The sequence below is a fragment of the Pelobates fuscus genome, chromosome 12, assembly GCF_036172605.1.
Source record: "Pelobates fuscus isolate aPelFus1 chromosome 12, aPelFus1.pri, whole genome shotgun sequence".
In the NCBI taxonomy this organism is placed as follows: Eukaryota; Metazoa; Chordata; class Amphibia; order Anura; family Pelobatidae; genus Pelobates; species Pelobates fuscus.
Genome location: NC_086328.1, coordinates 105,221,355 through 105,236,507, shown reverse-complemented (window position 1 = coordinate 105,236,507; position 15,153 = coordinate 105,221,355). Strand labels below are relative to the sequence as shown.

Sequence of the window (15,153 nt, the reverse complement as noted above, 5' to 3'; positions counted from 1 at the left end):
ATAACGCTCACAAGAAATACAGAGGGGTGGCGATACTTATAGCGTCTAATGCCACCTTTGTGAAGTCAGATGTTAAAACCGACCCAAAAGGCAGATATGTGTTCATAAAGGGGGTTTACAATGGTACGCTTGTGACAATAGCGAATATCTACGCTCCTAATACAGACCAAACTTCCTATATCCGTTCATACTTGGCCAAACTAGAGGGGTTTGCTGAGGGGGTGGTGATGGTTGGGGGGGGACTGGAATATGGTACTCGATCACTCGATTGACAGCTCCTCTAAAGCCCCAGACACTAGACGCCACCAAATACTTTTGCTCTCTAAGCTGCTCCATTCACACCAGTTAGTGGACTGCTGGCGCATACTACACCCCCAGGCAAAGGATTACTCCTACTATTCACAGACAGCTAAAAGGTTACTCTAGAATAGATATGTTTTTAATTAGCCACAGACACCTCCCCCTAATGAACGAAGCATCCATAGGGAATGTCACATGGTCCGACCATGCCCCAGTGTACCTGACACTCACCATCCAAAAAGAAACTAAACCCTCCTCTCATTGGCAACTAAACAAATCTTTGCTAGATGACCCCAGGGTACTGGTAGACCTACGACAGACTCTAAACAATTATTTTACAGAAAACAGAAACAATGGGGTAGCGGAAGCATGGATCTGGGAAGCCCACAAAGGGGTCGTCCAGGGCACCTTTTTTAAGTGGGGATCTAGGATTTAAAAAGAACGGTCACATAAAATTGATACCTTGATAGCGGCCATACATGTAGTCGAAATCGAACACAAACGAGATCCCACTAGCGACAAATTCCAGACCCTGACTGCCCTACGAATAGAACCAAGATCGTTACTGGCTATAAAGGCATATAAATCAGTCCAATTGACAAGGAGCACTTTCTATGCTCAAGGTAACAAGAGTGGGAAATTATTGGCCAAAGCTTTGAAAACTAAACAGAGATCCTTCATTGACAAGGTCACAGACTGCACAGGGAAAACTTGCAACACCACAGATGACATAGCAGAGGCATTTAACGCTTTCTATTCAAATTTATACAACCTAACCCCCCCAAATGACCAACTCCACAACTTGAGAGACTATGTTACTACACATCTCCCACGCACTATCCCAATCGCTGACTCACACACACTGGATGAACCGTTCACACAGGCGGAGCTACTCTCAACCATTAAGTCCTTACCGAAGGGAAAAAGCCCGGGCCCAGACGGGCTTATGGCAAGATATTACCAAACACTAACACAAGAACTATCCCCTCATTTCCTACAAACATTTAATGGCCTAAACCACGACGCTGTACTTCCACCCACCATGCTACGGGCTTCGATTACTATCATACCTAAACCAGGTAAAGACCCACAATATGCGGCAGCTATAGGCCTATTTCCCTTATAAATCTAGACCTCTAATTGATGTCGAAAATGGTAGCAAATAGGCTTAAACCTTTACTACCGAAACTGGTCCATTCAGACCAGGCCGGTTTTTTGCCGGACGTGAAGCCAGGGACAATACCACGAAAATCTTAAATGTTATTCATGGAGCAACTATTAATAGAACGCCTACACTTTTAATGGCGATAGACGCTGAGAAAGCCTTTGATAGAGTAGACTGGTCCTATCTGTTCACAGTCCTGGAAGTCTTGGGAATTGGCCCAAGACTAATGAACTGGATACAGACTCTATACAGAGGACCCTCAGCCAATATTAGAGTCAACGGTCAACTATCTACACCCTTTCACATTAAAAATGGCACACGCCAAGGTTGCCCAGTATCCCCCCTATTATTTGTCCTAGCTATGGAGCCATTCCTGACAGCAATTAGGTCTAATACTGACATACACGGATTCCGGTACCATGGAGGCGAGGTGAAAGTCTCCGCATTTGCGGACGACATCCTGTTTACACTCACGGATCCCATAAAAACCCTACCACACATAAAGTAGGAGATCCAAGTCTTCGTATCTCTATCAAATTTTAAAATCAACACAGACAAGTGCGAGATTCTAGGAATCTCTGTACCCATGGCAATGCAAACTATGCTTCAACAAACGCACACTTTCCCTTGGACCCGGACAGGCCTGACATATTTGGGGGTCCGACTTACCACATCTCCCACAGAACTTTACAACATAAATTACCCCCCCCCCCCCCCTCATCGAGGATATTAAACGAGACCTTCATAGATGGGATGTACCCCACATCTCCCTAATGGGCAGGATCAGTGTCTTAAAAATGATGGTCCTGCCGAAAATACTGTATCTGCTTCAGGCCCTGCCTATTCCGCTACCAGGGACATTTTTTAAACGGATGCGGACTATCTTCCTTAAATATATCTGGGGAGACAAACCGGCAAGACTTGCCTTCACCACACTGACGTACACCACAGACAAGGGTGGTTTGGGACTACCTCACATATAAATACTATGTAGCAGTCTTACTCACCCGTCTAAAAGAGTGGACAGATACGAGCAGGAAAAGTTTGTGGTACGATTTAGAACAGAGCTTTGTACCGGTCCCTCTCCATACCCTCCCATGGCAAACGTGCCAACTCAAACACCTAACCCCCTAAAGACACCCACTCATTCACAACACGCTCACAGTCTGGAGACGACACAAAGACGGGTGGGGACTGTCCCCTGGAATCTCGAGATTTTTCCCCACGGCCTATAATCCTGACTTCCAGCAAGGACAGGGGGGGCACTCTTGCCCGCCTCACGGGATCACACTCACCAGACATTACCGAGTTGATAACTGAGGGTGACCCACCTACATTTAGGGACAGGCAAGAAGCACATAGACACACCACCCTCCTAGACACTATGAGCAGAGCACCGCTTAAGGGATTCCTGACAAGACACGTCCTTCCCCTTTGGACCCGGAGGGGAGATACACACTTTGAACTCCTTTGTGGCCCAGAAGGCGACCGTAAACGGCCTCTATCTAAAATATACCGAATCCTACAGACGGCAGACAGAGACCCTACGACTCCCCCATTCCAACAGAAATGGATGACGGACCTCCACATACATTTATCGGACAAGGACTGGTCAAGTATTATGGAGACAGGGGGGCGGAGCCTGACCGCAAGATGGAGTGGACGTGGGTTCCATAAGCTCCTGTCCGGCAGGCGGGAAAAAGCTGAATAACGCCGGCCTCGAGGCCCGAAGAAGCACCAGGGTGCACTACCCACGTTGGGGGTGCACCACAGAAGCGAGGCATACCACCCTGACACCCGTAGGGACCAGAGGCACTGAAAACCGGGTGCGGCCTACCTGAGCTGATACCTGGGCATAGCGCCCGTTCGCCCCGACCTCAGAGCTCCCAAGCGACGCAGCAAGCACCCTACCCCCCCCCCCCCCTTTGGACCAGTGGGGGATATCCCGGTCCCCACTGGCCACTCTGAGCCCAGAGGGCTTACTGACCATGCAGCAGGCAGAGGTATTACCCCAACGAGAAGCAGCCAAGATGGCGGGCCAGCAAAGGCCCAATCCAAACGGAACAAGCTCCCGACCGCCAACGCAGGCACTGGATGCATTTGACAGGCTGTGTACAAGCTTCTGGATGACGCTGTGCAAACGGGGAATGTCTTATAATCAAGCGGTGAGAGCAGTGGCTAAGCTGATCCGCCTTGCGGCCCGGCGCCGCCACTATGATCCCCGGCCTCAGCCCCCTAGAGCAGTTCACCAGCTACACAGAGGCAAGCGACAGACAAGGCAGGAAAAGGCGCCAAGAGGCTCGGGCATAATCACCCGCCCCCACGCTCCCAAACAAGCCCCACATACAAATACATCAGCGGATCCAGACCTCAGAGACCAGCACGGCACACGTCTGCCCCTTATGACCACAGTCTCTAACCGGGTCGGAATTCAAGAGTCTACCCCACAGCCTACCAAAGAAGCCGAATCCCACTGCAAAGACACCCCTAAGAGGGCTTCCAACGCCAACCTCCGGGACATCCCCACGCTTGTGCTACCGCTGAGGGGAATCGGCTGACCGAGTACCCATTCCCGCAACTGGGACGTACAGTAGCTTAAAGGGGTGGCTGAGCGACTGCTGTACCTGCAAAGAGTCCCTTACCTTCACGCTGTTGCCATATATTACCTCCCACTCTATAATGAACTTACCTAAACAACGATCATCACCGCCGTTAACAGGGATCGGCTGATCCTGATGCTGGACTTACCGCTAGACTCCAGGGCTACCTGCCAGGGACATAACGCTGAGGGTCCATTGATAACACTCACGGCTGGCTTACCACATTGCTCGACGCAAACGTGACGTTTATATGCCAGCATGGTTGCTCTGATGTGCCGACTGATGCTCCTGCATGTATAGTATAGTAAAATAACTAGAATGTCCCTATATTAGAATGCTTTGCTTTTGTCTTAAGTTTAACAACTCCTAGCCCACGACGAGCACACTACCATAACACTAACGCGAAGAGGGACTTCACCCTATGTTGATGGCTTGCTATTGCATAACAGTCTACACAAGATCAGCGCAACCTGTATGCACAGCACACATAAGCCAACTACTGATACACTGCAAATCGTACTGCCACTCTACACCTATGTTGGTATAACTAATCTTGTACTGTTAAGCGTTGACTAAGTTATATTTTATTTTGTTTTACTTTAATCTAACGATGTCACTGTCTAGCCAGGCTTGTTATCATTACATAAAATGTACAATCTCTTAAGCCACTGTCTAACCTTAGCACATCGTTAAACACGCTGTTGTGGCGTCTGTATATAACGTGTAAACAGCTATTTCAATTGAAGCACATTCTTGATTCACCTAAACCTGTTTAAACGCTAACAAATCGTTACATCTGCATGTTAGACCTCTTAATTATCGCTACCTTTCCCATTTAAAAATGTATGCATACCCTACATGCCACAATACTGTTATAAAACGCTTATAGAAATCGAGCCTGCTGATGCTGTTGTGGCGATACAGGCACTGTTGTACCTACCTGCATACCAAAAATAAAGAATAAGAACCCCGATAAGTGTCACACGTAAAGAGACCTTCTATAAATCAACTACCAGATGGTACAGGACACCAGCCGTATTACACACTATATGCCCCTCAATTAGCAACATCTGCTGGAGATGTTCAGCCAGCACAGGGGACATGGAACACATCTGGTGGAGCTGCCAGGACATTCAGCGTTTCTGGCAACTCATTATCTCTGAGATAACTAAGATACTAGCACCGACAACCCGCCTAACTGCATCCCAGGTACTGCTCGGCTGGCCTTGCACGTTTAGATAATCCCATAGACAACATTTATTGCAAATTCTGCTAGGAGAGGCAAACGCCCTTATCCCACTGTACTGGCGTAAACCCAGTATACCGACCATAGAACAATGGGTACAAAAAGTAGAAAGAACGAGAGAGTTAGAAGACATTCACTGGTCGATAATGGGGAAACGAAATAGGCATCTCAAAACTTGGGAACCCTGGACAGAATTTTGGAATAAACCCAGGACATAACCGACTATGAGATGGCCCTGGTCTGGTCTAGACCCTTAGCAGCCAGATAAGCGAAGCGGGTCATGAAACAGCAATACTAGTCTAAATACGGGAAGAGTTTAAAAGGAAACCGCATAATGGCTACCCCAACCAAGGCAGATATCACCTACCCCTCCCATTCCCCCTCCCCCCACTACCTGACGATCCTTATGGTTAATCACCCTAACCACCATACACGGGGAGGAAAGGGGACAACCTCCTTTTCTCTGACTTCCAATAAGGGATGAGTGTAAACCTTTTTGCATAACCTTGACGCAGCCCCAGACAAGTTTTTTGTTGGAATGCTAATGTTTATAATGTTAAATGTATCAGAGATGCAAATGTTCATGTAAACCCTGAAATGTGATCATTGAATGCTCCCCTTTCTATTCTGTACCCCATCTCCTTGTACACAAGAAATAAAGAAAAATTGAAAAAAAAATTACCTATTAAGCCCTCAGCGAATACTTTTCTAACATCTTACTTTGTACCCATACTTTTACCCTTTGTGTCACTATACCCCACTGTGGCGGAACCAACCTCGCCACTGGAGGAGCCTGGTTGCCCACCTCTTGCCTCTGGACTATGGCCCTGCATTAAAAACTATTTTCCCTATGTGAGCAGTGTTACCCCAGATAGCTAAGCCATGGAGCCCATTTGTATACCGAAAGACTTTGGGCTCCATTGCGTATGTGATCTGAGCGCCATTCGGTAATAATGTGCGCTCAGATCTAAGCTATCTGGGGATATGTTGAATGTATATGTTTTATGTAGTAATTGTAACACTGTGTAATTTTATGTCTTTTTACTAACATGTGGCTAATGGAGTTTTGCATCTGTCCTTGGAGATAATTGGATTACTTCCCAATTATCTCCAGGACAGAGAGGAGGGATTTCAATGCATTGTGGGATCTGTTTAAATGTGTAAGCTTGTGATTGGTCCTTTTACCCTTTGTGTCCCAGTTTCCCATCTGGTCACCTAGGGGAGTGTCCACCAGGTGTAAGACCTGCATAAAAGCCGGGAAGGTAGCCCCAGTAAATCAGTTCTGCTTGACCCTCAAACAAAGTGTCGTCTCGTGCTTGGGGGGAATTGGATTGTATGCTGTTACAGTGCGACTGACAGGAGTGTAAGCCGTTCGTATGGTTTTTCCTGTTCGGCTGTTTAACAGCATTCGTGTGTTTCCTGTTCGGGAGTTGGAGGATTTGTATGGTTCCAGTTCGGGAGCTGGAGAATTTGTGTGTTTGTAGTTCGGGAGATTGGTGATTGCAGTAGCTACCTGTGCATCTGAAAGGGGAATATCGCCTAAATGTTTTTTAACCGCTTGTGTGCAAAACGGTCCGTTGCACCCACTACCTCTAGAATGTAAGCTCATTGAGCAGGGCACACCAACCCTCTGTTCCTGTACGTCGAGTTGTCTGGTTACAAGTAAATGTCTTTTAGTCCACCCTTTATACAGCGCTACGGAATCTGATGGCGCTATATAAATAATAAAATAAAATAATAATTAACTCAGACAGCAAGAGGTTGAGCTCTCTGTCTGGACCATAAAGAGCTCCAGAGCTTTATGATGGAGGAAGCGGAAATACTTTATTAGTAAATAAAATAGCTATTTATTTAAGGAGTAAACATGCTATATACATATTTAATTAGTTTGGTGTAATCCTGGGGCAATTTCTGTCCTTACCACGGATGACACAGGAAGAATGTGCCCTTCTACCATAGTTCTATGTAAATATTGTATTAATGACATTCGATAAACATGGTTGATGTCATGTCCGTAATGCTGCACTCTGGGTATCAAGAGGTTTCCATCACAGAACAGCCAAACAGATCTCAAACAATGATACGGCACCTGGTCCTTGTTCTTTTATGTATTTCATTCACATCATCGCCATCAGTCGCTGGTAGAACTAGGTACATCATGCCATCAGATGGTTCCTTGTGAAAGGAGACCTAATTGGCATTTAACCAAACTCCATATTGCTCTCTCCGTTGGCCTCAGTCACCAAGGACATTGCCAGGTACAGATGCCACGGACCGGCTTGAACGCTGTATTCCGAATGCCACCATATCCTGATCAGGCTCAAGGTCGCCAGTTTATCTTGGCCTCACCTTGAAATGGATGAATGAAACACAGTTTGTACAAATCCAAGCGATGCTTCTGATAACCGGCACACCATGGTGGAACCTTATTTACTGGACACTGGCCAAGCTTCACACACAATGACCTAACTCAGGACCAGACTACATGGTATCAAACTGGATGTACAGGTCTTTCTCAAAATCTTAAATAAGCCAAGCTGTCAGAATGCCTTGTTCCAGGTAGGTCATAAAAGGTTGAATAGTCAATGCTTAATGAAACCAGATCCTGAAAAACTACATCCGGTCAGGGTGAGAGACAATCAGGGAGCTGGGCCCAACAGGTAACCAACTACTTCTAGATCCGAAAGAGGTTAGAAAGTTATAAGTGTACATATACAATGTTATACTTTAATGATATACTGTGTTACATTCCTTCGCTGTCTCTCTCTCTACACTCCATTGCATTCTCTTATTGTCTCTCTCTCTGTATACTCAATTGCATTCCCTCACTGCGTCTCTTTCTAAACTCCAATGCATTCTCAAGATCTCTCTGTATACTCCACTGCACTCTCTCACTGTCTCTCTACTCCACTTAAGTCCATCTGTCTCTCTATGCTCCCTGTAAGCTCTCGGAGTCACTATACGAGACCCGTTAAATGACAGGTATTTCCACTCGGTAAATCTCTCCCTTAGTGCACTATAAACCTGCCTTGTTCCTCACATATTGATTTTAAGATTATTTGAAGGAACACTGTGACTTTGACCTGGGAGTTTACGTTAAGACACAGAATGGTTTTAAAATAATCACTGGGTAAGCAGTTTTTTTTTTTTTCAATGTTTAACCCCCTTTTGTACTTAGTTTTTGTAAAAAATAAAAAATGCAGAAATGACAGAAAGAGGAAGTTTTTTGCAACGGCTGTTACTGACAGGAATCGTATTACATACACACTGCAGAGTACGCACACTATAATATAGATTTATAAATGTCATGTGCAGGTCATAAAAACATATACATCTTTGATTTATGTATCTTTACATTTGGGGCTGATGTACAAAGATCACCACGCCATGTAAATAAACATGAATTTAAAACTCTTCTTAGCACTAGTTACTCCCTCACACAGCCGCGAGGGAGTACCAGACCGTCATTATATAGACATTCAGACATTATTGCAGCCACACTATATGATAAATAATTCGGCCTCTACTGGCGCAGTCACACTATTTAATAAATCATACGGCCATATTTAGCCATTAATAAGTGCAGGTTGGCTGGGGTAAAGCCCGTAAAGTATTAGATCCCACAGGGCCCAAGGCAGGGTGCCGGTGTGGCCCCTCTTCGTTCTTCACACAGGGAGAGTGAATGAGGCCCCTAGGCAGCTGCGTAACATCACTTTATAGCTAATAATGCTCTGAGGAAGATTATCATCATCTCTAACTAAGAGAAGCTTATTTTAATAGTTTTTTTTAATGTGTTCAGCCAATAGTAAAATAATACTTTGGTTAAGTTGCAGTTTACCGATGAAACACAAAAGGGCAGTGTTCATCAATCAACAAACATCTCCTTTTATTAAAGATCCTAGAACGTGCGCACTTGTACATTAATATGGGATTAATAATCAGGTTTACCATCTAACGAAATCTCTCCCAAGCTCCTCATTAATTATCGGGGTACACACGCTCTACCACCCACACACGACAGAGGCTATCTTTACAGCACCAGTGCGAGCCCAGGCGGGTATATACTGCAGTTATCTGGACGGGCCAGTAAATTTCCGAAAAATGTAATGTGCTCTGCAAAAATGAACGCCCTGACAGTAAGTCTCAGTTTAACAAAACAAAATATCAACAAAACTTTCAACTTTATTATTTGTATACAGTATGGTCTATCTCCAGTTGTACAGTGCTGTTTGATATGTTATGCTAGTAACAGTTAGTTCCTTTTTACTGAAGAAGAATAAATGGCGCACACTGGGGATTCTAGATGCTATTTAACAGATTTCAGCCATTCCCTGGTATACAATGGGTATTAGATTATGTGAAGCATATCGATCCAGGCCCATGTATAGTGGGGTCTTGACCCTAGTCTTAAATCCCAATGTGCAGACTATGTTCTGGCAGAGCAGAGGGTCCCCTTTAGCCCCCTTTCAGGTAAACAGACTCCTGACAAGAGGCCCGGACTGGCCATCGGGCATACCGGGCAAATGCCCGGTGGGCCGCATTGGCCGTGGGCCGAGGCCGGCAGGGGAGGTCACAGGATATCTATCAGAGCGCTGGCCCTGCTGTGTGCCTTCATGGGCCGGTGGGCTCACCAGCCCACAGGCACTGAAATGCGGCCACCGGCTGGGGAGGGAGAGGAGAGAGGACCCGGTGGAACTCTAGCCAGCAGCTCCGCCGCGTCCACTCGCAAGGTCTGAGCGTTGCCACGGTTACCACGGCAACGCTCAGGTCTCGCGAGAGTGAACTCTAGCACACTAGGACCACCAGGGGAGGCAGCACGGCTCCCCCCTCCCAGGCTAAAGGTAAGAAGGGAGTGGGGGGGGGGACATTTTTTTTTTTTAATTATTAAAAAAAAGAATAAGTTATTTAAAATAAATTTCCTAACAGCCCCCTCACACACACACACACACAGCACCCCCAGTCCCACACACACATATATACATACATATATATATTATTATTATTATTTTATTATTTATATAGCGCCAACAAATTCCGTAGCGCTGTACAATATACACATACTATATATATATATATATATATATATATATATATATATATAAACCCTCAGTTAGTTAACAGACAAAGAAAATTAGAAACCTAGAATGTGACGGCAGATAAAAACACCCTCACACACGGCACCCCTCTTACACACACACACACTGCGCACCTCACACATACAATACGTCCAAATTATATATATATATATATATATATATATATATATATACACACACACACACACACACACATGCACTACAGCACCCCTCACACTGCACCACTACACACATTACGCTCCAGATACACGCTAGATCCCTTACCCTATATGCACTCTTATTCCTACACACACACACTCTGGGTCCTTTACACACTAGATCTCCTACACACACACACACTACATTCCTTGTAAGCAAACACATACAACATTCTCTAAACACACCCTCTCTACAACCCCTACACACACTACGTCACCTATACACACACACTACAGCCCGTAGGCACACACTCGCTACATCCCCTATAACACTATGCCCTCTATACATACTCTCTACAGCCCCTAGCCACACATATTACACCACAAACACAAATGAAATTGACCTATACACAATACCACAACACACTCTACACACACGCAATCCCACAAGCAGGCTCCAAACACATGCACCATACACTTTCCTGGCCCTTTTGTCCTCTGGTATCCCACTTGTGGAGACACCAGAGACCATTTAAAAGCAAACATTGCGCTGCGCAGAACAAATACAGGGCCTTTTTCTAATGCCAGAGCTCTTCAGCGGGGCTCTGCACATTGACCCAACATGCTCACTTTGAGAGGGGGCGTGCTTGTCATTAGAGATGACACAACACACCCTCTCTGGCCCCGCCCCCTTCTTAGGGGGCTGCTCTAATTAAAAAATGCCTAGGCCTCATTTTTTTCCCAATCCGGCCCTGGGACCCGCCATTTTATTATTAACCAGATTGACGGTTGTTAATTGTATCATGCAGAGCTGCAACAAGAAAGTTTTACACTCCCGTAACACAGATACAGCAGCCAAAAAGAACCTTTTCATTAATGATTAACGGAATTAAACAGAAACTATACCCAGCACTAACAAAGGTCTCATTTAATATTTTTGGATAACCTTTTCAAAATTACCACAATCTGTTAGAAAAACTATTGAAATTATTTACCTACAAAAATTCCCACGAACGTTAATGGTGACTATTGTAGACAAATCCATTTTTTTCTAACCGGTTGGGATCATTTGAAAACATTATCCAAAAATATTAAAAAAAATAGAGTCCAAGGTTTGAAAGCACCAAAACTAAATAAATCAAGCCAAATAAATGTAAAAATGAAAAAGTGCGATTTCCCCACTGACACGAAAATAGCGAAACTGGTTTTGTCTCCAAACTGATGAGGCAGATTAAAAGGGTACAAGGGCAAAAGGAAACAGATATATATTTATATAGCCTACATTTCACACCTTGTTCTCTTACTTTTCACACGTCCTCTTCTATAGAAAGACATTTATGGAGCTGAGGTGTCCAGCGAACGCTCTCCCATAAAAGGTACGGTAGTATTCGTCCTAGACAGAATAAATCTCGCACAATCCATGTATATATGAAATAATTCCTGCGGTTAGAAGTAAGCTCTGAGAGCCTAATTCACAGCTCTTAACTGAGACCTTGCCATGCCAGTGTTCAGAGGTCCCTATTGGTTGGTACAGTAATAACCGGTTACTGTATCAGTTTCCCAATCTCCAGGGTACCAGACACTGCTGGGAAACGTGTAATGAAGGGGGTTTACAGAATTTACAACGCATGTAAATTCTGCATAATATCCTGCACAGTACTCTGTCACCGTCTTTTTTTTTTTACAATTTGAAGCACCGCCTGAGGGCGACAGGTGAAAAGCAAGTTACAGTTAACTGAACCTGTCCCTCGTTGCTGCTGTCATGCTCTGCCTGCCTATCCTCTACTAGGAGCTCATGTCAACGATGAACTCTCACGCATGCGTAAGGGGTCAATGGAGGTTCTTTCGAAAACGTACAGTCCACCACAGACATAGGCTTTCTCCCTACAGCCATCACTAGTGACAGATGGAAGAAATGACACAATGTGACAAAAGGTAGCTCCAAACTTTGCCTCAGTAGATCTTTCAACCAGTTCACTGTTTGGGAATTTCACTGGATGGGAGTATTTGGTAAAGATTATACGGGCGTGGCGAAGGGTTGTGCCAGTGCCACTGACACTTCAGCTTCTAAAAACCCAATCTGCGAGTCCTGCACCAAAGAGGACGAATATTACTATCTACAGGCATTCCGTAATCACCAGGAGAGAACATGACAACTTTCTATTCATCCAATACAAGTTCTAGCACTCCAGTATTGAAATACAAAATATATAAATAGCAACAACTGTAGACCTAATAGAAAAATAAATCAGTAATTAAAAGATATACGGTAATATACACTATATTTATATATGAAACAAATGACCTGATCTAATTACCCAGAATACTAGAGTGTTGGATTGTGATTGGGACCAGATAATAAATATACAGATTATATGAACATTTAAACGCTTTATCTAGCATTCGGACGATGACAGGCATGTGGTTCTGCCTTGTGACCAAGAGGAAATGTGATTCTTTCGAAAGTTGTGAGCATCTACCGAGGACAGGACATGACATGACATCAGCAATGGCTTCCTTTTATGTAGTGCTCCAATCCAGGCACAAAACAATCTCCCCTCAAACCATGGGAGGAGAGATGGGGGAGGCGCACTTACCTCTTCGGGGACAATGATCAGAGGGTACTTGTCTTCAGATAAAAAGTTGAATATGGCCCATATTTTAAAGGCACTCTCCTCTGTGATACACAACAGGCTTTTGGTGAGATTTTTCTTTGCACATAGAGTCCAGCACATTTTATTAAATTCCACTTTGTTGATTTCTCCATGTACCTGGAAAAAAAAAATTCTATATAATAAAACTTGATATACACCCAAATAAATTACACACAGATTTCCGGTCTATAAAACCTATTCATTATGCTGCAAATCATCTAAAGCAAATTGGTCACCAAAAAGAAAGTAATAGAGCCCATGAGATGGCAGCAACGGAGCACCATAAGATTTCAATTTGCACCAATTTCCCCCCCCATGATTCCGCTTGATATTTAGGGAATTTCCATAGATTTCGGCAGCAAAGCAATGGCGGTGTCATGTAAAGAGACAGTCTCTTCCATGGCAGCTGTCTAAATAATTTACATAGCGGAGATTGATATCACGATATCTACAAAAATCTCAGCCACATCCTGTTGAACACAGTTACCTTTTCTCTCCATTTTTTAATGCATTCTGTAATTAAAAGGACTTCAGCCGCAGCCTAAATTGTTGAATATAAATGTCCCATCACATCCGTCAATTTTACGGATTTCCGTACCTCAGTGATAACAAGCTAGAGAACCGCACGGAAAGGACAACCAGCACAAAAAAAAGCGGTGTCTTATAAGCACCAGATATTTTGTCTGTAAGGAGGCCGAGCAAACTGCATACTAAACAGACCGGACTGTGAACCTATCCTAGAAACCTATCTCTACCACTACCATTACCTTTTGTGTCACTATACCCCACTCCCTCTAGCATGTAAGCGCATTGAGCAGGGCCCTCAACCCCTCTGTTCCTGTGCGTCCAACTTGTCTGGTAAATACTTGTCTGTTAGTCCACCCATGGTACAGCGCTGCCGAACTTGTTGGTGCTTTATAAATAAGAATAATAACCTAGGCAGAAACTAAAAAATGAGCTTCATTTCATAATATCCTAATTTTCGGTTCTGCACATCCCATGAACCCAATACTATTAATGCTGTACAAGTAGCAATAACTCATTGTGGAATCGGATCTTTATTTACAAACTATCTATAAATCAGAACCTGTTATTTGCAGATTTGTTTCCAGCTTGGCCGGATTCTCTGAACTCAGGTGAAAAATTATATGATAAACTTTTATTTATATATAATTTTTTTAATAAAATAAAAAAAGGCTAAGCAAAGTGAAAACCAACCAATGCAATTTGTTAGCGGTTTTAATGTGCTTTACAATGGCACACAGACAATCTCTGACAGCGCAGCCAAGTGTTAAACTGGCTTTTAGAAACAACTAATGATCACAGAAGTAACACTGCTGGTACTGTGGGTCAGTCTTTAAGGTTATGAAAGAGCTCATCTTTTGAGTAATGAAACAGTAAATAAGTTACAAGATCCGGAACGCAAAAGGAATTTCTTTATTTCTGCCTAACAATCTCTGAGAAGGAGCTCTTAATCTGGGCAGGATTCACCATCTAAGAACGAACTCTTTGTTATAGCCGGACAATTTCCCTTCCACAAGATCAATAATTCATTTGCATTGGCTACAAGGAAGAGCCTTATTTAAAGCCTTGGCAGAGATTTCCCAAAAGCAGGGTAGAAAGGGGGGATTCTTGAAACCAACGATGAAATGTTAAGAGGGCCGCGTGATCTGCTATGCCGATATTGTGATGGTAATTTGGTTGTCCGTAGTTACTGCAGCCAAAAGCCATTAGTTTCTAGGTGAATGGAGACAGAGTCTTCATCCCGTGACTGTCAGTGGGTCGGTAATAAATCACTAGCGATCACTGCCAATACACCTGTTAATTACACCGGCCAGTGCTCATCACAACGGATGGAACTAAAAAGAAATCAATACAAGTTTCAAGGTGCACAAATAAGCATGTATTTTTTTTTTTTTTTTAAAGCTTAAAGGGACAATATAGTCACAGAACTA

At 44.0% G+C, this 15,153-nt stretch overlaps 1 protein-coding gene across 1 annotated transcript in view; it reads right to left on the bottom strand.

The window, feature by feature from the left end:
* The window catches only part of SWAP70 (switching B cell complex subunit SWAP70), a 58,738-nt gene that overhangs the window by 26,488 nt on the left and 17,097 nt on the right, over positions 1–15,153 (bottom strand). Inside the window, exon 3 of the mRNA XM_063437867.1 lies at positions 13,142–13,315. Coding sequence (XP_063293937.1) covers positions 13,142–13,315 — 174 coding nt within the window. The remainder of the gene's footprint in view (positions 1–13,141; positions 13,316–15,153) is intronic.